Source organism: Hemibagrus wyckioides, linkage group LG03 (assembly GCF_019097595.1).
Source record: "Hemibagrus wyckioides isolate EC202008001 linkage group LG03, SWU_Hwy_1.0, whole genome shotgun sequence".
NCBI lineage: Eukaryota > Metazoa > Chordata > Actinopteri > Siluriformes > Bagridae > Hemibagrus > Hemibagrus wyckioides.
In genome coordinates, this window is record NC_080712.1 from 28,102,578 (window position 1) to 28,130,498 (window position 27,921).

At 38.5% G+C, this 27,921-nt stretch overlaps 1 protein-coding gene across 1 annotated transcript in view; it reads right to left on the minus strand.

The window, feature by feature from the left end:
* pcsk2 (proprotein convertase subtilisin/kexin type 2) overlaps positions 1-6,867 on the minus strand; it is a 31,442-nt gene extending 24,575 nt beyond the window's left edge. The window contains exons 1-2 of the mRNA XM_058386109.1: positions 6,464-6,867; positions 4,868-4,972 (exon numbers count right to left, since the gene is read on the minus strand). Coding sequence (XP_058242092.1) covers positions 4,868-4,972; positions 6,464-6,646 — 288 coding nt within the window. The 5' untranslated portion in view covers positions 6,647-6,867. The remainder of the gene's footprint in view (positions 1-4,867; positions 4,973-6,463) is intronic.
* Positions 6,868-27,921: the final 21,054 nt, after the last annotated feature.

The following is a 27,921-nucleotide window of genomic DNA, read 5'->3' on the forward strand; positions in this document are numbered from 1 at the left end:
TGAAGACGCACTTAGCATACCATAGTTCAATCCAAAATACGATGATCTCATCTTCGAATGAAGAAATAATTGAGAAAAAGAAGCTTATCGTTGTAGACAGGGTTTTATTTCTTAATAAAAATGTGTCATAGATGAAGGATAAACATAGCCTTGCACATTTTTGACAGTATATTTAGAGTATAAAACCCTATGCCTGCCTGTCATGGATTTATGGGTAGCCTATTAATTAAGCTGTCAAGAAGAGTCCTGAAGAACCCGTAGTTTAATATACTAAATTAATACTGCTGGGTGCTTTAGCACCAGCATATATTGAATATTTCAACGTGATATTCCCGACAGATTTCATTTGCTCCTCCTCTGTAAATAGCAGTCAGATATGCAGATCAGTGAATATCACCAGCTGTCGTGTGGCATAAATGAGATTCGACAGGAGTTTGTGGAAGCAGGTAGCTTGCTAAATACTGTTTTTAATTAAATTCCTGTTGAGGTTTGAGAGAACTGGTTTAAAGAGGATGGAATAAAAGGACAAAGAGGGGGTCTACAGTATTGAAGACAGAGTATTCCTGCTCAATTAGAAGTGAGAATTCCCAGCAGTGCACGAATTATACACATTAAAAAATGCATCTCGTGGAGTTAAATGTCAGTGTGCAGTCCCTGAAAATGGCTGTAAAATGGTTCACTGTCATTTAAATCAGGGAAGCCTGTGCTTATGCTAATGCTGACAAATTCAGGAACATGAAAATGTTCTGGTTGGAACAAAGTGCTGAGTTTAACAGCCAAAGACTTTCACACCCTTGCTTGTTAGGATTCACATCAATTGTGCGTTTGTGGGCTTTGACTTTTATTCTTGATAAACGGTACAAATATTTCACACTAGCCGGTAATGTTTTCTAAAGAACTGAAAGAAAAGGTTGGCTCACTGGCAGCTGTCTTTAGATGTTCCACATCACTGTTATGCCATCTGTTTTGATGTTTTGAAATTAATTTGGTGTAAAATTGCACATGGCATACCAGGTGCTTCAGCAATGTCTGAACCTCTGAAAACTCATGACATCAAAAACGTCAGTGTGTCATCTCCATATTCTCTCTGCTTATTTGGAGAATTTGGAGCAAGAGTGATGATTTTGCTGCAGTGTTGGTTCCTGTTGTGTAGTCTGATATTTCTTACTCAACAGGAGATGCTGTTATGGAAAGAATAATCCATGACGGTATGGATTATTTTCCTCTTGAGCAGAAATAGTCGTGTTTTATTCCTTTTACTCCACAACAATGTGCCAACAGTGACATGTTTTCAATTTACTATCATGGAGCTTCCAAGGGACAAGTTAGTTCTTGGTTTAGTTAATCAACACCTAATGACCAGTCAGATTTGTGAATTGTGATATAAGATATGGCAAAATGCCGGTACTACAATTACAATTATTTCCCTTTTCAGTCAGCCCCGCTCTCCTAAATCTTCAATTTTATGTCCTGTGCAAAATTCATATTTTCCCATCAGCTACATAATTTCTCCAGCCTTACAGGATAAAAAGTAATAGCATGCCAGCACATAATACCATAGTGCACAGATTACTAGACCACTTTAGCATGTACAAAATGTACAAAAAAAAAAAATGAGTAGAATTGGAATTTGGCAAGGGCAGGAAGGTTTCTGATTTATTTCCATAATAGTCTATACACTGGGTATCTGACTGACCGCAGGCTTGTTTCAATGAATAGAAAACCTTGTTGCCTGAAATGCAAATTCAAAGCAACAAAAGGTTCACCCTAGGAGTTTCCCAAGATTTCATTATAGCTCTGTAATCATTCTAAATACATCAACAGGTGGTTTGTATGCAGCTGCTGACTGAGTTATCAGCACAACCTAAGCAAAAAATAGCACAGTGTTAGCAGAGGAAATATTGTAGCATAACAGATGAGGCCAAAATTGTGGTGATTTCTTAGAAAATCTAAGTAAGGAGTAAATCCTGTACCTAAAAAAAAAAATCCAGGAGGTTGGATAAGCTATGTATCATCACAACACAGGGAACATATAATCATCCTCAATGATCCATTGGGTCTTCCTCTCTTATCAGGCCCACCACTTCTGCTCCTGTGGTGCAAGCTATTGGACATTATTGACAATAGCCTGTCTGATCTCATCCAGTCACTGCTGCTCTTCAAAATGGTACCCAAGACCTTCTTAACCAGTGTTTGAAATCAAGCCTTTGTCACATGCAACAAAGTAATGAATCAAACGAATAAAACATAAAATCAGATGTCCTTCTTTCTACATACTCTGTAGGTAAAAGGTCATGCGGAGCGTATAATGAGGCAGTTACTCAGCGGCATAAAAGGACAGCAAAGGAACAGATAAAGAATATGGAGAGCATAGCAAACACTAGGATTGTCTCAGAGTAAACAGCCAACAGCTTGGGCATTGAGCATGGACTGAGCCGAAACAGGAAAACGGGAGTACATGATCAATATGAGGCACTCTATAACAACACTTGAATGCAGTTTAAGACTTGAAAAAGCTCAGCTACGTTCCTGCATTGATTGTTGAAAGGCTAACCGGCACAAGTCTGAATAGTCCTTTGCTTAACATCCATTGATGCCTGACACAGTAATTGTTAAGAAGCTAATAAACCTAATGATCATTTTAGATTTCAAATGCAGCCCGTTAAAAGCATTGCTAGTTCCACTTTGCAAACGGTGCAAAGTACTAAGGTCACTTTAAACACGCCGCAGTTGGTTTAGTGATTATGTGTTTATTTCAACACCATTCCGTAACACATACAAAGTCTGTTTGCTTCTGCATCACCTCTACTGTTCATATCACCTTAAAACATTAAATAATGTTTAGTTGTACTTATTTATTCACAATGTTTTGTACAGAACAAATACCCTCACTGCCCACGTTAAACACTTGTACAAACACTCACTCACATGCAATTATCCAATCAACCAATCATATGGCAGCAACATCATGCAGATGGAGATCAAGAGCTTCAGTTTGTATTAATATTCACATCAGTATGGAGAACAAATACAATCTCAGTGACACTGGAATGGTTGTTGGTGCCAGACGAGATGGGTTTGAGTATTTCAGACTCTGCTGAAAAGCTCCAGGGATCTGAGTAGAGCTTACACCGGACGGTGTGAAAAACACTGTTGATGTGAGAATTGATAAGAGAGGTCAGAGGACAATGGCGAGAATTAACAGGAAGGCTAGTTAAGTAACTGAAATAATCGCTCTTTATAGCCGTGGTGAGCAGAAAAGCATCACGACACGTCGAACACTGAGGCAGATGGACTGCAACAGTAAAAGCATTTTGTTCCACTTTTATCAGGAAGGAACAGGAATCTGAGGCTCAGTGAAACCTGACAGTTGATGATTGGAAAAAGACCAGGTGACATTTTTTCCAATTTTTTAACTGTGAGCTTCTGACACTTGGTTGGATAATTGCATGATATTGCAGGGGTACAGGTTGTCCTATGAGCGTGGCACAGCTTTTAATTTAATTCATGGGTGGCCTTTAGTGCTTATATAAATCAGTAAACATATAATACACTGATTAAAATAGAAGCATGTATTTCATTTCAAAAGTGGGTGACCAACAGCTCATACAGCTGCTCATTTATCTTCTAGTTAAGTCTTCAAGGTATATCAGCTACAAAATGCTTAGAAAACGTGTTTGGAAATTGTGCCCTTTCAAGCCTATCCCGTCTTGTGTGTAAATTTGCTGATAAATGCATCGCCTTCTGCCGGAATTCTCGTTGAATAGCTGCATAAACACTACATTCATTCTTTTTCACATGTGTATGATGATGAGCCTCGGTCTATCCTAAAGGCCATGTGTGCATCTAACACAGCAATTTGCATAAATCTACACTCATGAATTACTGTGTACAGTAGAGGCGGAAGCAGCAGAATTTGTCATTTCCATGGTGTCAGAGGAAAAAGGGAAAGTAAATAAGAATTATTTCAGAAAAACTAGTTTAAGCATGCACCAAGATGCAAAGAGGTGACTGTGTATAATGGCAGTTAACTGTATATCTCCTGATGGCTGCCTTATATGGCAGAAACATCCGATTTTTATTTCTGCTACCCTGCCTATTCACCAAACGTCAAAGAGCCATCCATTTCTCTGAAGAGAAAGCTGAGTAATGCTGCCTGCCTTAATTGCTACTTAGTTTATGAGTTTCTATAGCATATATCTTTCTCTTTTTTTATTTCTCGATCTAACAACATTTCAAGATGATTTGGCTGCTGAGTGCCAACTGTACCGTGCTTCTATTATCAAACTCAGTGCACCATGAGAAGTTTTATGTTTCCTACTAATAATGAGTTACTGACACGTTTGTTCATTTTTAGTGAAATGCATTATTTGTGCAGTCTGTATTAAGTGGATGCCTTTGTACAACCGCTGAACCAAAATAATGAACAACGCTGAGCAGCACAATGCTTTCTTAATAACATTACACTGCAAATGAACAGAATTATTTTTATATATAGCGTTGCTAACTTTTTCATCAAATAAGTTCATAAATCAAATTAAATAATGATATTTAAACTCCTCCATGATGGCATTAGCCTTCGGATTAGCCCTGATGGTAAGTATTGATAAACGGCACAGATGTTCGTATACATCTATTTATGTATAAATAAACAGACAAAAAATACCGTTTAACAGGCTATGATGTTCTCTCATCCCCTTTAATACTATTATGTACAGTACGTTGAGATAAATATTATTATTAAGACATTTGAAAACATTGTGATCTAATTTTTAGGTTGCATCACCCTCCCTATTAACTATTGTTTTCCAGGGACTGGAACTGGGCCGGTTTCTATGGGAACTAAACACTGAGCTTGTAGGCTTACCCGTCGGTCCTTATCCAGATGCTGGTGGAGACGAAGGCTGCGTTTCCTCTTCGCTTTAGGAGTGTCCCGAGGGTAGAAATGAAAAAGTCTCTCGCCAAAGGGAAGCTTGAGGAAAAGACAAACATCTCGGTGAGGTTCTAGCAAAATATTTAAGGTGTACATGGTTGTGCATTAGGACAAAAACTTCACTGGACTGACCATGATAAATGACCTTTCTTGTATCCAAGGATGTGAAATAGTGTGAAAAAAGATAAATACTGATAGTATTTGCATTCTCACAACCAGACCAAATGCCAAACAATGCGCAAGACTTTATATATTTGATATAGGTGAGTGCGAAACCTAATTGCCATTTCAAGACATCCAGTTTACAGATTTAAATAGGTACGGGAGTAAGACAAAGTACTAAGGGCAAAGTGGGATCGCTGAATAATTTCTGTGATACGGTATGTGAGATCTTCTGAATAGAAACGCTGGGCTGCAATCAGAGGAAATTTTAAATGCCTGACCAGACAAGTCTTGCGTTCCACATCATTAGATGTTTGTAACAGTCCACTGCACACACACATATACGCTCATATTTTGACATTTGGCCAAACCAATCATAACAGTAATAATATGCTCTATTCACTAATAAATTCGCTTTATGAGGACTGAATAAAAAGTGGCATGACACAGGAGGTCAATATGCTTCCGAAATGGATGACTAGCAATGGATTTACTTTAATGTTTCATGAATGGCCAGAAATATTTCCTATTATCAGTAAGAAATCTCTGTTTCTTATTCAAACCAAATGACAACAGATACTTGTTCTGTATAATCTCAAATCCTACACATCCCTCCATGTGACTGGGCTTTTACTGATGTTATCATATACTGTTTTGGTTCTGAAGTATAGCTATATTCTAAGTGTGGCTGAAGATTACAGTGAGACTGGTGTTACAGCATGTCCTTAAAGATTTAATGGTGATTTATCAGCAGGTTCTGGACTCCTGTGCATACAGTGAATAAATATGAAGCCAGTGATCATTTTAACAGGATAGTATGGCATATATGTAAAGGAAGACTTTTTTTTGGACGTTTTGGAGACTGATATAAACATACATGTATACTTCAGTGTGCTAGAAGCTGTTGTTGGTTATTTTCTATCTTTTATATTTCCAAGGAGGTATATTCTTAGTTTCATATAGTCAGTATTGACTAAGTGTTATTATTAAGGTGTGATTCTGTGTGTGCTATTAGCATCCTTGTTAGTGAAAAGAACAACTAATTAGATGGTGGTTCGTAAACTTTAACTGACCATAACAAAAAGCCTCATTTCACCTGAGAAGGAGGAGAAGCAAAGTGCCGGCCAATTGTTTATCGGCTCTGTAAACTTTGTGCTTTTTTAACTGAACAAATTAGTCTCAGATTGTTTGCAGGTTTTTAAGAAATTTTTCTTTATTGGCATATGTTGGTCAAATAAAAACAAAAACTATGGGTAATTAAAGGCTGCTGTCTTTGTGATCATTGAAGTTATGATCATTTCAAAATCTCAGCCAATAATAATAATAAGCAATTGGAGTGTGTTTTGTGATTTAATGATCGTATCTTACCTGTCTGGCACTCCCAAAGCCATACTCAAGTGCAAGTTGGTGAGCCTCTTCATTCCCTCCCTCGTGTAATTGCACTAAAAGATGGTTTGTATAAATTCCCTCCTCGGTGGCTCCGGTGAAGAGGAGCAATGCAGTAAACAACAGGAGAACGACCGCTGTCCCATATTTCACGGCTCCGAGCATCGCGCCTCTTTTTTTGTGTGTCTCCGTGTTGTTTAAGTGATTTAATGTTAGGATTTTTGTTTGTTTGTTTCAAATTTAAAAAACGAGTTGCCTACGACGACTTTTCTCAGGGTTTTCCAGGATTCATGTCCTCACGTCCTGTGTATTGTTGAGGCTGGAAAGAGTCGGTCGTGCGCTGCGCGAGCTGAGGTGCGCGCGCGCGGTACCCAATCTACATTTCTCAGCTCGAGCGCTTTCATCTATAATTCAGCGGCCTGAACGTGCGGGTCTCGTTCACGTGACGTTCAGCGGCGCGCTTGGCCAATGGCGCTGAGGTGGGCGTGGCCACGAACGATCGTCTCTCCGCCCATGTCCTCTCTCCGTGCGGTAAGAAGCTCCTTTCAGCACCCTGGAGAGTTCCCCAATCAGGTTTAATTAAGAATGAAGCACGAGAAAACTCCAAGTCGTTTAAAACCAACAGAATTTCTTCTTATTTGTCGCTTTTAATGAATCTATTATTTGCTGTTAATTGATAGATTATTTATTTTATTCACTCCGACTGGTGAACTATTACAGCATATTCACCCGATGTCTTATTCATTATTATGCCACATTATTAGAACTGTCATTATGCACACTCTATCTGCACCAATGTTACCTGTCATACAGAATACAGAACAATAGACACATTATATAGCTATATGTGGTTGGAATGACAATAAAGCTTCTTGAATCTCTTGACTGATGTTTGTACAGAGTCTACTTTTGATTGTCGTTTACTTTGTTGTTCACTTGCACTCAACTTTCCTAATATACACTACATATTGATGATTCAGTGCTGTCACTTATAATACATTGCACAAAGGCTTTGATAAACACTGTTCTACTGTATACTTGTATACTGTATATGGCTAGATGACAATAAAGCTCTCAACCCTCTCTTCTCACTGTTTATCTATTAAAGCAATAAGCCACTCGAGCGATTGCGTTCCAGTGATTTTATCACAGGGAAGGGTGTGAGGCACAATGTGAAGCAGAGTGCCTAAAAGCCCCTTACACTGATAAAATCACTGTAATGCACACTCTCAAGTGGCTTATTTCTTTGAAATGGTAATAAAAAACCATACGATTAAATCCGGTGTTCAATAAACAATTTAATATTAATAATACTTGCTATAAACAGTTATTCCACCACTCAATGTTGGCTTCTAACATCTTTGGTTTCTAAGCAACGTAATGGGAAAAGATTGAGGCCTTCCCTTGACAGATCAATAGCTTAAGTGTAACTGTTTTGTTGGCTTACAACCTGACACATTAACACAGAATTCAATTACTGTGATACATTCACAGATTTACATATAGCACGGATTTTTTAAATGGCAAAATGGATGGTTTAGTCAATTACAAGTCTTTTTGGAACAGTGTGTCCTCTGGATTTTTTTTTTTTTTTTTGCTCCAAGAGATTTATTGTCTCTAGAGTAATATGCCTTCTGGGTAATATGTACACCATGTGTGCAATGTGGGCAAAAAAGGGGGAAAAAAAGAACAATCTTTAGGCTTAATCCCAGATGGCTCATTGCTGCTTATATAAGTGCTCTACATTCAATTCAGTTATACTCAGTTTTATTCAACTCTGTAAAATCTGTTTCAATTCCTTCTTTGGTTGTGTTTAATGAAATTACATTTAAATAATGGTTTCCACAGAGTGGAATCTAATGCACACAATAGTCTGGTTGCCATGCACATTTTTATGAAATCTTGAACATTAAGTAACAATTGGATGACTATTTTGTATATGCTACCATTAAAGCTCATTTTGAAACACAGAGCATCTAACAAAAGGTATAATCTTACAACATTACAGCAAATCTCACTACCACAGTAATAGACATACATTTAAGATGCCTATTGTATATTGTAGATTGCATATGATGAGCTGATGGAAATACACAGCATTTTGTATTCACCTCTGTCGATGCATTTGGGACTGAGCCTTAATCAAAGGCTTCAGCCTTAAATTAGAGGACCAACAGCATGTTTGGCAGGTGGCCACAATGTTTTGGCTTATCACTGTATATTAAGCAACGCAAGATTGATAAGGGATATAGTGCTAATGTGAATAAATTAGAGGTTTAAAAAAAAAATCGCATTAACACATATACACTACGTGAGCGATGCCAGCTACTGTGCAAAAACATGACAGGAAACACTAATATCCACCCTTGACAGAGAAGACAAGGTAATACTGCTGTGTTCCTTTTCAATTTAAGTTTCGTTCAGTTGATAATATTCCATCAGAGCAAAATGTGAGAGTGAATAAAACTCAATAAAGGCGCAGATCTTCAAAACAAATTCTTGTATGTCGTCTACATACCAGTGAGTTGACAATATAGAATAGAAGAATAGAAAAAGAAATTTATTCTTCGCTTGATGAATTAACGATTTTACAATTCAACCTTTCAGTCTCGGTCTGCAAATAATTACTTGGTTTTAGTGTTTCTGCAACGATTGAATTTATCTTTTTTAGCCTTACCAGACTTGTAAGCAAAAGAGTGAATTTGTTCCATTACAAGAACTAGATATTTGCGTAAGTCTTTTCCAGATTCTTGTTCTTGGCTGTCTGGAGTGGGACCTAATGTGGTATTCTGCTATCAGAGCCCAGTCACCTCAGGGTTTTGGTGTGTTGTACATTCTGAGATGTTCACCAAGGTTTCAAATAGTGGCTATTTGAATATACCTTACCATAGCCTTTCTATCAGTTTGAACCAGTCTGGCCTCTGGCTACTCTGCTGTGACCTCTCTTATCAACAAGATATATCCCCATGCAAAACTGCTTCTCACATAATGTTTTTATGTTCTTCCCTGTAAACTCTAGAGATTGTAGTGTGTGAAAATCCCAAGAGATCAGCAGTTTAAAAGTAGAAAATATAGCACCCCATATGGCACCAAATGATTGGCTGATTGAGTAATTGCATGAGCTAGTTCAAGGGTTTAACAGCTTCTGTAATAGAAATATTTAACAAAAGACAACAGGTCAAATCTTTAAACTGGTGCTGTACATCTAGGCACTCATAGCTCTATATTCATTTTATTTCTGTAGTTTATATCGTCCTGAAATGTTCACATGCAGTTTATTAAGCCAGAAATTTGCAAGAAATGTGGCTCAGAAATGTTCTAATGGCCCCTAAAGGTAATTTGCTGATAAGCTAAGTGTAAAACTATGACTGTGTTTCCAGTCATTGTGATCAGCTTCAAACACCAACAAAGCCTGACTGACGGTATTAATGTGTGTGCCTGACTTAAGTCCTTCTTTCTGTCGTTTCAGTTTGTCAGCCTTCCAGCAGGCTCACTGAGGAATTAAAAAACATTCATTTGAACTGGTCTTAGTTGTATAAACCTCCTTTTAACACATTTGCTTTTTCCACAAGTCATCTGCTAACGTTTCTGGACCTGGATCATTATCATATTGAATAATATCACTGCTGTGTTGCTAACAGGTAATATACAACAGCTGTCGAATTCTCAAATATGATTGGTCTGAAGGTGTTGATTCATTTTCTCTACCAGCCTGACTATACCAGCATTTCAAATCACAGGTTTATATTAATTCTCATGCACCAATGCGTCATTGTTTCTATAGCAACAGCTCATTCACGGCGACTTATAGGGCAGACTATTTATATAAGTTTAATAATAAACGTATTAAAAAGATATGGTTATTTATCAAAGAAAACATGTAATCAGAGTTTTCTGTATGAGATGTTCATTTAGCTGTTATAATAATAATGTAAGTGATAACAGGGACTAATTTGTCTCATGGGTGTTTCATGATATTAAGCTTAAACAAAGTGTGTAATTTCTTTAAGCAAATTGCTGTGGTTAAAGAGAAACCGCTTGAGTCACACTGTAATCAGAACGTAATGAACAGCACATCCTTGCATATGTCAATGACAATATCTCTAGCATTGTCAAGTCTAGGCTGTGAGGCCTGGTGCTGCTTTTCTGATGGAGGCTACCCGCCTAATTGTACGAAAACTCCTGCTAATGGCACGGCGTTCTTCTGAATGAGGCGCACAGATGAATCAATTTGCTTACACCGATACCGTTACGTGCCTTTTCACTGAAGCTAAAAAGGAAATCATTTCCACTCTCTTCGCTGCCTTATATGACGGTGGCTTAGAAACTGTGCTGCTGATAACAATTATAGGAGTCATAGTTTAACAGTGATTGATATTTTCTCTCTTAGCCTCCAGACAGGTAAAGAAACCTCGCCTGGAGTTCATGATGATGCATGCTGATACTGAGCTGATCAAGTAACCGGAGCCTTTCTTCTTCATATGCTCACATAAATTCTGATCTTGTGAAGTATCATTCTCTGTCCAGCAGACATGATGACATCCTTCATGCACTCACACCCAGACAGTTTCTTTTCACAGGAAGAAAAAAATAATTTGCTTTGCCAGTCTGTAGTGTTTGAGTAAAGTAGGGCTTTTTTCTCCCTAGTGCACTTCCACCAACAGTCCTTTATCTTATTAATAGCTTTTGTAGCCTGTTACTCATCTATATGGATCTGAGTCACTGAAATTGATAACACTGATTATATTCTTTCCACATGTTAGCAGTCCTGCCAATTACTTGAATAAATTTCATGGTGTACTGCTGGATTAAAAATAACCTTATTTAGGTCAATTTGGAAACCTACCACTGAGTCCACTATGGATTAACGCAGCATGGGTTGTTTGAAACCACTGAGATTGGGCTAGGATGCTGGCCAAGCATGCAGGGTTTATTTCTTTGTTTATTTATGTAATCAGTTTATGGTTAGAGGGTTTCTTTAGTCAGCACACTAACACTGATTATCAAGATAAAATTTCTAGCCTGCCCAACGGCTAAACGGCTACATTTTAAACTAAATTCCTGCATTTCTTGTAGTTGCTACTGATTTCTGTTAGACAGAAAATAAATCTTGATGCAACATGATACAATTTGGGTCACCCAATTACCTGACCCAACAACCTAAACCCAGCAAGTGATTTACAAAAAATAGCCCAGAGTGTGATGTAAGCTACTCTTACATCCAAACATCTGTTAAATACTTCTAAGTTGCACAAACTGTCTATCATGAGATAAGTTATTGGCTTTGTTTAGATTTTATTATAGAAAGTATGTCACCAGGACTTCAAGAATTGCCAACCTGTTGTGAAAATTATTGTGATGCTTGCGCATATACAAACATGTCTAAGCTGCACAAACTTGTTTGCTCTGTTTTGAAAGAACTTGATGTGACTTCTGTGTGCGTGCACTGACCCATGACAATACTTCTCAAGGTAGCAGACTCTCAGACAGAAAAGCCTTGCTCTGACCTTGCTATCAGATATATTCAGCTTGGGAATACTGACTTTTGGAAAGTAGGAACAAAAGAAACGACTTGTAATTTTCTTTATCCAGTAACCCAAGCTATAGTATCCTTACGTTTGGATTTTTTTTTGCATATGCTCCCATTAGAGCTCATTTATACATAATAAAAGGTCTAGATTCACATCAGTACAGCACTATCACTATACAGTAATAGCACCGTACGGACGCAACAAAAGTCTTGATACCAGAATTACACTGTTGCCCGGGAAACAAGTCGAGCATGTTACTGCAGAATTCAGAAGGTGGGGTTTTCTCTTCTGCTGAGTCAAACAAATAAACTGGGGCAAATTCAAGTCCCAGGGTGTGAGTATTTAACGTGGTAGATATGGTAAGCAATCAGGATTTTAAATCGCACAGACTAATAATTGGATCCAGTACATCAGGATTGACTGCGATCCTTCAGTCTCCAAATGATCTCCACCTGTCATTATTACTGTTGATGCAGTCAGTAGCATTATGGTAGAAAGGACAAACCCAAAGAAATAACTCAGATCCTCCCAGGAGGTTTCTGTTAGAACAAGAATCCACATAATGATTTTATAGACACCCTTGTGTCCTTGCGTTGTGTCCTCGGGCACTCTACTTCTATGTGATTACACAGCCAACACACTGAGAACATTCAGCTTGGTGACATCATCAGTTTTGCTTCCATAAAGAGCAAACGGGCAGCAGAAACCTCTCGTCTATGCCGTGCCCACGGTAGCAGAAGGCGACTGACAATTTGTCATGTTGCAAAGCCCTGGCCAATGCACATTAAATTGCATCCATCAGTCTCGCTCTCCTCTCACCGGAAACTAAATTGTCCTACCACTGTGTCACTGCTATTTATATTTCCACTGCCCAGTTTGTAATCAAATGACATACGAGCCCCATGCCTTGGCAGCCCTGTGATTTGTTGTGTGTTTTTCCATATCTGCTCACTTATCAGTGCATCCGATATCAGGTGCTTTTCCAGAAAAGGAAACGTTCTTCATAGAAATATAGGGAATTTATAGGGCAGTGGAATAATTTAACCTGTAAAAAAATCTTTAAGATGTTATTAACAACAAAACATAAATAATAATAATAATAATAATAATAATAATAATAATAATAATGTCTAGATTTGCTATCATTATTAAGCTTATTGAACCCAAGCTTTTTGATGTCATTTTGCCACCCCACCCCCCCATTTGGCCACACCCCCTTTAATGGCCACACCTAGCCTCATGTTCAAGATTTCTTTACAATTCTTTACAATTCTTCTTGCATATCATATATAAGTATTTATTATTAAAAGTCACAGCTGTGCATTGAGCACACAGACAAGGCAGAAGATTACAGAGGAAATATATAAAATGTGAGTTTATTAGTCTCCTATTTAAATATTTTTGATTATATGCATGTGACAGAAGTTTGGGGTTTGTTTGTTTGTTTGTTTGAGGATTATAGATCTGTGTAAGATTATATTAGGGGAGTTACACATTATACAGTACATATATAAAATGGGAAGAGTGAGAGAGATAAAAAAATTTAAAAAAAAAGTCATTGTTACATTGCTATTCTTTACACGTTTACCAAGTGTGTTTTGGATAAAGAAAGCATAAATGAGAAGAGGGGCAGATGAATAATCAGACTAATTCCTTCCTCTCACTTTATAGCTCATTCCAAACCGAGCACTTAGTGTGCCATAATGAATGAGCCATCAATGTAAATCGACAGCTGAAAGTGAAGAAAGAGCACAATTTGCCGTTGGCTGAAGTTGTTTCAGAAAACAAATAGAAGGGGAAGAATGAATGGCAATCCAAATCAGAGAGAATTACCTTGATGAAGTTACAAATGCATGTGTACACTCCAGCCAACTGGATTTGAGCCCTTGAAATGAGTCTGCTCCAAGGTTTATGGTGCCAGGCTAGTGGAAATAAACAACCAGTGTGTAATACAATGAGGGTTAAGCCCCATTATATGGGTAAATAGCAGGCCATTCTACAACGTGGCATTAAATATTAGGCATTCGCTTTTTAACACACCCATCTAATACAGCCATCACTGCCTCTATAACTTACATGTACTGTACTTAGGCAATTCTTTTCTTTTTGAGTTCAGAATAAAACACCAGGAGGCACAAAAAAGCAGTAAAGCATCACAAATAGACGTTTGGCCGGCAATTTATACTGCTACCATTACAATATAATAAATACAAAACTGACTAAATAGCACTGTAAGTGCAACAAGACAATATTTTCCAATACTTAAGCGCTTGAGTTAACCAGAACCCTAAAGTTAAAATGAATAAATAAAATCTACTCTGCACATATATTACAGGCACCCTGGGTCTGTGACTCACCAATAAAATTTGATTTCAATTCTGTAGCTTGAGGATGGACAGAGTTTGCACACAGATGATCACACAGGACAAACTCTTTGACCCAAGTGCACCAAATCTAGATGTCAGTGTCCTGCTATTGTAAATCAAAGCCATGCAACAGTGTTGTTACTCAGTTATACTCAGTCTGATTGTTGCATTCATTACTGGATTTTCCTCAGTGTCTAAACAGAACAGCCAAGGATACAGTACTGCAGCATCTAATCTAGACATCTGCACAGCAGCAATATGACACTCAGGAGCTGGCAAACTGTATTAAAACACTCACAGAGCAATTGGTGATTGTGTAAAAAGCTGATGCACTGGAGTTGTGATACACTGCTTGCCCGCTTCTCATAAATCTCACCCTGAGGATTATGATGAGATCCAACAAATTGCCAAAAATGAGGGGTTGGAGAAAGATGACTGGGAATGTATTATTGTAGGATTGGTGCCTCACCCAACACCCCCACCAACACCACCACCACCCCCCAGTCTAATGAGTAACACAAGAAATCTACTTTAAGCTTCCAGTCATTTATGCCAAAGAATATTATAAGAATAAATCAGATAAGATTTTCATGTGGTTGTGATTGGCTACAGCAACTTATGCAGCTGAGTTCTATGAGGTCTTGATAAATATAGAAAGGACCAAAAGAGTGTGGTCTAATTCCATGATAGTCAGAATAATGCAATTTCTTTCACTTTTACTTAGTGCTAGACTATATATAGTCTTGCTACCGACCCACACTCACACCCTAGGGACTTAGGGTAAAAAATATACCATTTAAGATACCATTTAATACCAAATTATACTTAATACCATTTAATAGCAGACACACTATGTTGCCAAAGGTTTTGGGACACCTTAATGCCTTAAAGAAACTCTTAATGCTTCAGCATACCAATTTCATGCTCCCAACTTTGTGGGAACAGTTTGGGGATGACCCCTTCCTGTTCCAACATGACTACACACCAGTGCACAAAGCAAAGACATGGATGAGTGAGTTTAGTGTGGAGGAACTTGACTGGCTTGCACCTCAACCTGACAGAAACACCTTTGGGATGAATTAGAGCGGAGACTGCAAGCCAGGCCTTCTCATCCAACATCAGTGCCTGACCTCACAAATGCGCTTCTAGAGAAATGGTCAAAAAAATTCCCATAAACATGATCATAAACTTTGCGGAAAACCTTCCCAGAAGAGTTGAAGCTGTTATAGCTAGAAAGGGTGGGTCAACTCCATATTACATTCATGTGCATGTGAAGGCAGACATCCCAAAACTTTTGGCAATATAGTGTATCTAAATAATGGCCACTCAAACAATAATGGAATGTTCAAAGGCAACATAAGACACATAAATATGATGCTACACATTCATTAATTATATCATCCCTGCAAAGTACACATAAAGGATTTACTTTTGTGTGGAATAGAACAGAGAAAACAGTGTCTTAATCTGAATCATTTAAAGATTTTGTCATTTGTTTATATAAAATTTGGAATAACATTATGTACTTATCACCTATGACACTTCAAACATTCTGTTGCTTGGTTTAATAGATCACTAGATTGAGTTACCTTTTGGGTTGCTAAATGATTAGAAGCCATTCTGTTGAAATTCACAAACTACATCCAGATAATTATGATGACAAATTAAGATATCTTAAATTGTGTAACCTGAGACCACCTGTTGCCCTAGGCTGCCCATTTCCAGTGAGCAAAATACCCCAGACATCCACTTCATTCCGTCTATTCAAGCTGTTCTGTGCCTGGATAGAGATTGAGAGCAGCAACCCTTTTAGTATTACTGTGTTTGACTGAATATGAGCAGAAATGCAATGTCAAAAAAAGAAAACTGGCCTTATTGTTCAGCAACATATGCCCCGAAGTCTGGACCCCACTGAATGCCGAGAAGAAGAATTGCTGGCCCACTTGAGAACGTTTCCCTAGCTGCTGTATTGAGCATGAAGGTCAACCACCAGGTATTTAAGAAAGCTTTTTTTAGCCCTGCTCACTGTAGAGGCCTTACCAAAGATTCCCTTTAGCAGCTCCAGAAAAATAAAAGATTTATGAGAAGTTAGAGAGTGTATAAAAAGATTTCACTTCAAAATTGCACACATCAGAGTTCATCCACTTTCTTCGAAGCACCTGCACATTCATCCAATCAGTCAATCACATGGCAGCACCATGAATAAAATGTGATCTTACTGACTTTGACCATGGCATGGTTGTTGAGACTGAATGGATTGGTTTAAGTATTTCAGAAAACTGAAATGGTACACCGAATGGGGCAAAAAACATCCAGAGAATGGCAGTTCTGTGGGTAAGAGTAACTCAAATAGCCACTTTTTCAACTGTAGTGAGCTGAAACATACACTATATTGCCAAAAGTATTCGCTCACCCATCCAAATAATGAGATTTAAGTGTTCCAATCACTTCCATGGCCACAGGTGTATAAAATCAAGCACCTAGGCATGCAGACTGTTTTTACATTTGTGAAAGAATGGGTCGCTCTCAGGAGCTCAGTGAATTCCAGCGTGGAACTGTGATAGGATGCCACCTGTGCAACAAATCCAGTCGTGAAATTTCCTCGCTCCTAAATATTCCACAGTCAACTGTCAGCTGTATTATAAGAACGTGGAAGTGTTTGGGAACGACAGCAACTCAGCCACGAGGTGGTAGGCCACGTAAACTGACGGAGCGGGGTCAGCGGATGCTGAGGCGCATAGTGCGAAGAGGTCGCCAACTTTCTGCAGAGTCAATCGCTACAGACCTCCAAACTTCATGTGGCCTTCAGATTAGCTCAAGAACAGTGCGCAGAGAGCTTCATGGAATGGGTTTCCATGGCCGAGCAGCTGCATCCAAGCCATACATCACCAAGTGCAATGCAAAGCGTCGGATGCAGTGGTGTAAAGCACGCCGCCACTGGACTCTAGAGCAGTGGAGACGCGTTCTCTGGAGTGACGAATCGCGCTTCTCCATCTGGCAATCTGGGTCTGGGTTTGGCGGTTGCCAGGAGAACGGTACTTGTCTGACTGCATTGTGCCAAGTGTAAAGTTTGGTGGAGGGGGGATTATGGTGTGGGGTTGTTTTTCAGGAGCTGGGCTTGACCCCTTAGTTCCAGTGAAAGGAACTCTGAATGCTTCAGCATACCAAGACATTTTGGACAATTCCATGCTCCCAACTTTGTGGGAACAGTTTGGAGCTGGCCCCTTCCTCTTCCAACATGATTGTGCACCAGTGCACAAAGCAAGGTCCATAAAAACATGGATGACAGAGTCTGGTGTGGATGAACTTCACTGGCCTGCACAGAGTCCTGACCTCAACCCGACAGAACACCTTTGGGATGAATTAGAGCGGAGACTGAGAGCCAGGCCTTCTCGTCCAACATCAGTGTGTGACCTCACAAATGCGCTTCTGGAAGAATGGTCAAAAATTCCCATAAACACACTCCTAAACCTTGTGGACAGCCTTCCCAGAAGAGCTGAAGCTGTTATAGCTGCAAAGGGTGGACCGACGTCATATTGAACCCTGTGGATTAGGAATGGGATGTCACTTAAGTTCATATGCGAGTCAAGGCAGGTGAGCGAATACTTTTGGCAATATAGTGTATCTCAGAATGCACTCATCAAATCTTGAGGTGGATAGGTGATATAGTATTTTTGCATAGCTGTTGTAAAAGTTCCACATCAGATGCTTTTCCCTGTTTTTGACTATATGACACTGTTGCTTCACTCACGCTAAAAATCCCTTGAATGAATCGTACACTATGTACAGGAAGTGATTGGCATCGACCTTTTTCTGCTTGTTAAAACAGATTTCATGAAGGTTTCTACAAGCTCTCTGTATTGTTAGCAATCCTCTTGGCTACCTGGATTTTTGGCATTTTCATTTTGTTGCTGTCAGGCAAACATAACCATGCTATTAAATGCTCAATGAGCCGCTGGATGGAGTTTCTTTCCAACTGCCATACACCTCTAAAATAACAACACTATTATTTTGCATGCTCGTATCTCTTAAACACAACTACCGTTTTTATCTCAATGGGTTACTTTATGCATCAGTTTTATTTATGACGAACATTATCATTGTGTGATTACACATTCCATTATTAGAAACAGAAATGTTCTGCTTTCTTTTACCATTTCAGTGTTGAGAACAAAGCCAACAGTTCCTTGTGCTTTATCATTATTTGTATGCATGTTTTGACACTGGATTTGCACAAAATATAGTGGGTTGTAGAATGGGAATTGGATTGTATTTTAACCTTGTTATAGTCTTCAAGGTAATCAATCAATGGTCAATGATTAAAGCCATGAAAATGTGTGGTGGGGTTCTTTGTACTGATTAATCCACAGACATTATTTATTCCCTCTAACGCAGGTCAAACAAAGGTGGCAGCCTTAACAGACTTCCTGGAACTACAGTAGTAATAACATGCTAAGTGATAACATGCCAATTGCCATAGCTGCCATTGTACATAACACGTACTATTATAAGTAGGGATGTAACACAATGTTTATTTAACTTCTACAATTATAATGTTTGCCTAAACAAATGTATTTGGTTCTAGCTGACTCTTATATTCAGAATCCTTGTAATATGACATTTAACCAGGCTGATGACAACATATTTCCACTAGAACCTTTCAACAATGTAAGATAACCAGGTCACAAAACCAAGGAGAATTAAAGTAACCTTTACTCGAGTACAAACACATGATTCGTGATTGACGACAGTCTCACGCAAATCCTGCAAATTAGCTGGCAGCTCATATGTGGCCCCGAGGCTTTTTTCCATCTCAAAATTGCATTAGTGCTAATGTTAATGATACAACCGTGTACTCTGTGCTTATACACTGTACACAGAGCTTTAGAAAAGCAACACCTAACCATGGTGAACACACTCCATTAGAAAAGCAAACAGATTTTTTAGTCACTCTGCAATGGTGAAGTGTGTAATATGCCGGTTGTTTGATCAGTTCTTACCAACATGTCCAGAAGGAAAATGGGGAAATGGATTAATACGAGGTCAATAACCTTTACAAATATATATATTTTTTTGACTCTTCAAAAGTGCTCAGTTGATTAACAGAAAGAAGTTTACAATAATGGTGGCGTTCGTATATTACATGACAGTCTGTGCGCCGCTTTCTAAAATGGCAGACAGTGTATACCTCTGACTTTTGGAAACAACAGTTATTCTAGAGCCATCTGACACAAAAAGTCTTAACAGGGAGGTGTGAAACTGCCAGGAGGATCTCTGACAGATTAATGGTCTCTTTCTTGCCAGCACAACATACTGCCTTTACATGCTGGCTCGGACTTTATATAATGAAATTGTCCGAAAAATAGCTGAACTTCCCTCGTCTAGTTCTTTCAACAAGCGTTTAAATAAACATGCACAACACTGGATTAGATTGCTTTAGTTTATTGTACGCAAGAGAGAATAGCATGTACAGTTCTCGAGATATAACTAACTGTTGAAATTATAATGGCTTCTAGTTGTTGATCATAGCACTCTAACAACATAGCAGGTGAGATAGGTGCAGTAGCTAGGTAAGAGCGTAGATTAAACTTGCGAAATAATTCGAGCACTTTGGTGTTGAACCCGTTTTTGATCACTAGGTATAATGCAATGCAATAATAATTAAATAGGACAGGAATGCTGGCACATGGGAGCACAAAATCTAGAAAGGCAGCCAAATCACTAGCTTATAACTGTCCAATAACAACATTTTTGTAAACTGTTTGTTCCTCATTAACATGAACTTATTAACAGAATGTAAACTGTATGTAGTTGTTGTTCTTTCGGCTGCTCCGGGTTCAGGATCGACACAACAGATCCACAAATCTACATATTTGATTTGGCACAGGTTTTATGCCGGATGCCCTTCCTGACACAACTATCCCATTTTATTCAGGCTTGGGACTGGCACTGAGAGTTAATGTTTCAGTTTCCTGCCCAAGAATCGAACCTGGGCTACTCCAGTAAGAGCGCTGGATCCTGCCACTGGACCACCAGGAGGCGTAAAATGTATGCAATTGTAAAGATTTAATTAATTAAAGAACCAACTGAACATTTGTTGAAAAGCTGATATATGTATATATATATGGATGGTTGATCTCTGCCTCATGTGACCCTATTGAAAAGCTGCTGCTTTACATTATCATTAAACGTATAGTATTGGGGGAAAAGAGCAACAAAACACGATGAATTAACAATCCCTGAAATGCCCCTGGCTAGTTAACTGCAGCCAAGAGCAAGTGCTTTTCTTTATTGGTTTTTTTTTTTTCATAAAAATTTTATACTTCCCCATAGACTAATTATAAGCAACAATCTTTTATTTATTTATTTTTATTTTTTTGTAAAAAGAAAAACTATTTGCCACGCTTTTGATATCTCCCACTCTAAGCGAGAGAGGTATTAAAATGAGAAAGGAGAGTGATGAAGGATGAGGAGCTGAAAATCTAATTTCAGCTGATTCAAACTCTGTTTGCTCCCTCCAGGGGTCGATAATAAGAGAGCATGGTTCAATAATCTCCTTAGACCATTTCCTTAATCAAACAGGCCTCCAATAAACAATAGCCCCAAAGGTTTTCATTTCAGTCAAAAATAAGCAGGGTTAGTCACAGCCAGGGCTATAAAAATAAATGACAAAAAAGTGGCTGGATTTCTGATTCGAAATTGCTCTCTTCTACAAGAGGGTATGCGCAAAAGGTCAATCAATAAACATGCTAAACAAGCTTAACAAACCTGACTAATCCATAAACTGCATGCTGACTTTGTAAATAAATAACTTAAAAGGAACAGAGCATAGGAAAAGACTGTTTGCTTATCTAGCTGATTGTCATTCTCTATGTGTGTGTGTGTGTGTGTGACTATATTTCAGCTCTAATTCACAGATTCATAGCGCATAACCTTTTACCATGTAACTGAAGACATGTTTACAGTGCTTTGCTAAACTTTGACGCTGAATACTTTGTTTTTTAGTATCTCCGTACTAACCCTATGTACCTTTCACTGTGATGGGAATACATCACACTGCGACAGGTGTGTGAGTTTGCTCATTCATCCCTCAATATTTCCAGTGGGTCTATCTTTGCTGTAATTGCTTCTCTCCGAGTAAGCGCAAAATCAGAATTTAAATATCGCTCACAGCCGTGAAGACACGAGTTCTGCCAAGTCTCTTGATTGCTTCACTTACCCTTGTTTCTCTTGCTATGGGTAATTGGTTGTCATGGCAAACATACATTCAGCAAAGACTGAGCAAAATCAGCAAATCCACCATGGCAAAAGGGGGATTTAGAGGACAGCAGTGGAGCAACCACCCTCTCATTGAGCTGTAGCACATCCCCGTACTGTTCTTCTGCCATGAAATGTGATGTAGTTTCATATATAGGAGCCTCACCTTTTGACTGAATGAACAGTGAGCTGAGCCGAGCTGTGCTCTGGAGCTATAATTTGATGGAAATGAAAATCATAGAGTGCCATAATGGTGATAATAATAATGTTGATGTAATACAGGTTTGCACTGCTCTGTAGAGACATTATTTGATTACAGCACTGTAAAATGCAGTGCCTCAGGCAATACGATTGTTAACTACTGTGTATGGGGTTGATATCTTGATATCATTTTGATGCCAAGCTGACAATCAGAGAGCACTGACAATAAATGTAGTTAGTTAAATGAAGCCTTTAACTAAGAAACAGCTTGATCACAGCCTAGTAAACGTCAAACTGAATGGTAGCGATGCAACACCTCAGTTTTCTCCATGCGGGTAAGAGATGAGACACCAAATTTTGACATTAAGCTAGTATAACTACCATTGAAAAAATGATTAACCATTGTGAAAAAAGCTACAGGTGATAACACAAAACTTTCATTTAAAGACAAGTAGTTTGTACTGGACAACAACAACACTTCTACTCTTCCATAATTATCCATTCATCCTACACAGAGTCGTGGGGAACCTGAAGCCTGGATCTCAGGGGAGTCGGGGCACAAGGCAAGGAGACACCCTAAACAGGATACCAACTCAAGCAAGCTGTTTTTTTTCCATTGCTGACAAACCTTGTTCTAATAAACTCATATGGCAAATGGACCATAATGTGATGACACTGGAAGGTATTTTGTAAGCATTTTGTGTACTGGTGTTTAGAGGCCTGCTAGCCTGTGAGATATTCTTCAGTGTGCTGAAATAGTAGTCCACTTTGTGTTTTTAATGTCCAGGACATTTTTCTTGTCTCATGCCTCATTTCACTCTTTGAGAGCACAAGGTTTCTTCTGCACAACATGAACCTAAATATACTGGAATTTAATAAATATCCATTAACCTGGGATTTATCATTAAAAATGAGGTAACGGCAGGTAAAAAAAGATAAAAAACTCAAATCATTTGTTCCTCCTTAGGCTGTAATCTTACACATTTGTGTAAATCTCAGCAAGTACTCAGCAATGCAGCAGTGATTTTATAATAATTTCACCCTCTCTCCTCTCTCACAAAAGATAAGGTCACCATGAACACAGAATGAATTGTGGCAGGATTTGTGCATACAATGATAATTGTTGATAAATGGTGCATGGTGGATCTTCATTTTGCTTACATTTATTATCTCACCCCTCATTTGTTGTAACTTAGACGTATAACACTAGCTAGTTGGCTGCAATATTTAATCTTCGCAATGAAAGTGAGTTATATGGCAGCTATAGGTTAATTAACAGATAATGCTGAGCTAAAGGCTCTGACACTAGAGACTGAGGCAGTGAGACATAAACCTTCTTTAACGGCCCATGTAGCCTGTCTGGCAGAAAGCGCCCCACTGTTGAATACGCTGGTGAAAAAGGCTGCGTGACCTTGCTCAACACGACCATGTCATCATTAGCGCAGCGGACAGCGGTTTTCAGAGCAGCCATTACAGGGCTAGAGTGCTGTTCAGAACCTCTACCTCTACTCAACATCCTGCCAGAGCTGGAGGACTGAATTGCAAATTAGACTCACTAATATGATTCGACTTCAATTTGTCGTTTGCGCTAATACGAATTCACTTATTTTTTTTATTATTATCACCGAAGAAATGGGCCGCTTACTTTACAAACTGAGGTTTATGATGGGAGTTGCATGGGTTGAATATAATCTTAGTTATAGTACACTCACCATGACTCACCAGCAACATCCATTAGTTTTAAGAGACGTTAGGTCATACAAGGCGATCTCAGTGGAATGTGGACAAATTATTATCAAGCAATCATATTTGTGCAAAAAATACTTCTGTTTTCAGAATCAAGCAATTCCATGAAGTAGGGTGACTCAACTTGAATGTTTTCTGCTTGAACTTCCTTCCAGTAAATGACCAGAACATGCACTACATAAACCTTTTATAGATGTATGGAATATTTCTGTAAGCCACAAAGAACATTAAAAGCCTGTCCATAGGTGCACATGATGTGACCATGTTTTGTCATCGAATGCTGAGACATAAAGCTTTAATTAATGTAATTGCAATGCTGCTATAGTGATTGTAATTAAACTGGTCTAACCTTTACACTGCTCAGCTGTTGGTGCTTCAGGTTTGATCCATAATAGAGAAAGTTTACCTGATGCCTCTAGGGGATTTGAGTATCCTTAATTATTCACATATGAGGAACAACATAAGACTGAAACAGGTTTAGCAAAAGAAACAACTTCCACAACAAAGATTGGGTGGCTTTATGGATCTCAGAGTGTTTCGTCAGGAGCAGAAAAAACACACTGTTAATATAAGGAGGGTTAGTGGATAACTAACTTTTACTAAGCGATGGTTGCTGCTGAGATAACTTTCCTGTTGTCCCATAACATAGCTATAACATAGCTACATACAGTATCTAATGCACTGGAGTGGATTCACTGCATTGCTGTTTGTTAAAGATTTACTATATGGACTGTAATGGAAGGAAAGTCAGTTAACACTATAAATGGAAATAAATCTGGTGCACACACTATATCACTGCTGCAGTCAGTCCCCTGGTTGATTTTTAAAATGCCGGCTATTATACTGTGTGAGGAAACACAAGGTAGGCACTTCTTATATCCAAGGTTGGTGCACACAACAGAACAGAAAACTGAATTAAATAAAATCTAACTGGACTGGTCAGCAGAGTCCTTTGATCAAATTGCATTGGTGGAGCTGGTACACAATGTACACAATCTAGAATGTTCTTCCAACATTGTAAAGGGTCCATGGCTTTGAAACCTTAGAAAGTAGTGAGAATTACACAGTTTCTGTCAATCAGAGTAGATTGAGACAGACGCAAGTGCAGTTTGATTTAATTGGAAGACTGGCAGACATATACAAATCGTTAGGCAACGTCGAAAGCAGATAACTGTCTGTGGTCAGGTGATCAGAAAAGAGTATAGACTAGACAAATACAAAATAGAAAAAAGAAGGATACAATCAAAACAAAGGCTTGGTGAGATGCTTGCAATATGCACACCAGCACACTTCACCATGTAAGACAAGATTTTGCCTTTTAAGTTGTTTTGTCCTTTAGCAAATATCACTGCAAAATGTAAAGCTGACTATTAAACAAATGAGTTTTCTCATTTCTATCACTCTTCCAGGTGAGGCACTGTGTTCTCTCAACTCTCACCGCACCACACACATTCACACCCACACACTCACAAATGTCTCCTTCTGGCTCGCCTTCATTTGTGTGTGGTATTCTCAAAAATCCGCATAGTGTCAGGGGACACTGGTTTTGTGCTGTGACTATGATAAAGTCCACACTTAGAAGTGCTTGTGAAAACTAACAACCTTCCCTTGACAACAGCTGTGCTTTCTATTGCATGTGTGGGTAGTGTGGGTCTTCCATTACCTGTTTCTGCCCCATTTCACAGAAGAGAGAAAAGCAAAGGTTGTGCTGCATTTAGGTCCTGAAGCCCAGTTCCTGTAATGTGAAAGTGATAAACAGTGATAAACTCGCCTTCTCCTATAGCTCAGTACTATTAGTGGATATTGCTAATTCAATACACAGTCACCTGTAACCTATTCTCTATCCCAGTGGTTTGTAATTTTTGCTGTGAAAATTACAAAAGCTATTAAATGTATTATTTTTTATTGAATAGTCACTTGAATTGGAATGGATTTAATCCAAAACCTTAATGAAACGAAAACAGCAAGACCTATAAATAACATAGATGGCTTCAATGAATAGCTAGAATATTATTGTACACTTACGGGTAATTTTATGTACACTATAATAAGAGGCATATTTAAATAGTTGAATGATGTTCATACAATAAATCTCTGGAAAAAAATTGTTTTACAGATAAAGAGGTCCCTGGCTGCATTAAATTTAAGAATCTTTCCTCTAACCCAGATATATTCAAGCACACTCATCTCAGACGTCATTTGATATGACACTGAAGCATGAAACTAAATCACTGCCCCTGCTGTGGTTCTTTCTCCTTCTTCTTCACATACATCATTCACAATATACTAAACTCCTACTAAAGTAACCAAATATGTGCAAATTTCCTCACCTAAAGAATTTTATGTAAATATTGGACTTCACTCATCAACTCTGAATACGTCCCATGATGTTTTTTGTTTTCTGACACAGACAGTAACTTTTTAACGAAAAGACTAATTTATTTTATAAACCAGCTTAACAGAACGTGAAAGGCTGGGTTTCCCTTTTGAGTTCCTTTCAAGGTTTCATCCCTAAGCTGTCTCAAGGACGTTTCTTTAACTCTGCTTCCTTTGAATTGCTCAACAGTCGGCTAAACTTTGATTTGTGTAAAGCAGCTTTAGGAAACCGTCTTTTTGTTGTCTTTTGTTGTTAAAAGCTCTATAAAATATAATTGGATTGAACTGAATTGACGTCACGGGCAATGACACTTTCATGCTGCATATCTCACAGTTAGGCACGTTAAATTGTGAACGCTTGCTCCAGACCTCTTAATACGCCTCAGTGCAATGCATATTGCAAATTCAATTGTATTTAAGGCTTGGATGCTACTTGATTCTGTTCACTCAGGCAGGAAATAATGTAAAGAAATGTAGGAAAGGTGAGGCAAGGAATCATGTAATCACTTCTTTGGTATTTGGGAGGTACAGAAAACTGTGTGTGTGTGTGTGTGTGTGTGTGTGTGTAGCTAAACAAAAGGAAATCCAATATGAGGCAAGCCTCTATCTATTGATCTGTTGGCTGGGGCATTAGACTGACCATGTTCGCTGTGGCCAGAGCTGGACTAGTGAATAGTGCGTTTTCTGACCACTGCGATAGAACTCATCACATGATTCCAGATAATGATCACGGCTGTGAACAAGGTCACCACAATGGGACCAGATACTCTATTCACAGTGTTTCATTGAACTGTTGGCTTTATTTTTAGTTTTTTTTTTAAACCTGGAATGAGTGTCAAGTTCCACAGAATCAATACGAGGCTATTTTTAGCACTGTAATTAAGAATAACTATTTATAAATAGTTGAGGAAAAGTGTGTCCTTTAATGATGATGATAAATTTTATTCTGGTTCATAAACAGTGCACATAAATGAGCGGACGTGGCCGAAAAATATATTTGCATATTTGGTTTTCTGGATTTATAATATAGGGACAATGGAAATAAAATGTTCTAGTAATGGTAGGAAATCTAAATTACAGAGTGAAGAAGATGAGCATACAGTACACACACTGCCAGAGTTCTGGTTTTGATCCACGCAGGTCGATAGCCAATTAAGACTGTAATTTTATTGTAATAGCCATGCTCATGGCCCTAAGTAAAAAAGTGGTTGAGACACTAACTAAAAGGCTGAGTCGCTTCTTGTTCTAGTGAACCTTTCCAGTACTGTTTTCAGTATGCTGCCTTCCTGCGTTTTACCTGTATTTACAGTACTGTACCAAGGTATGATACAAGATGATTACCTTTAATATTTCTTAACGCCTAAGTCAAACATGTTGGTCAATGACGATCAGCCAAAGAGTGATGGATACTTTCTGATTAGGCCAGAATTGATTTTATTTGTGTTCCCCTCAGCTGGGAACTCCAAAGGCCAGAGGGCCACAGCTGTGCACTGTCTCTACACACACACACACACACACACACACACACACACTGCAGTCTAGCCCTCTCCCTCAGTCACTCTGCTGCACACAACAGACCCTTCTGTATCCATAGCAACGGTCCAATGCTGATGCTGTCTAAGTGATGATCGACTTTGGGTCCAGGGAGTCGAAGCGTGCTGTGAAGGGATATTGGAGAAATAAAGTATGATACACACACATCAGAGAGCTCAGAGACAGCTAGTACCAGCTCTCGTGTTGAAAGGAAAGGTTATTTAAAATGCACAGCAAAAAAAAAAGATTAAAAAACGCTTAATGTTCATTAACTTAAAATATTATTTTAATAACTGGTTGAGGCATAAATGTATGCGTATGAAAATAATAAGACCGGCAATTCAATCTACATGAAGTTATTATATAAAATGTCGGCTTTATGTCAGATCTCCGCTACAAACTAAACCCACTACCTCCCTCCAGAGGCCAC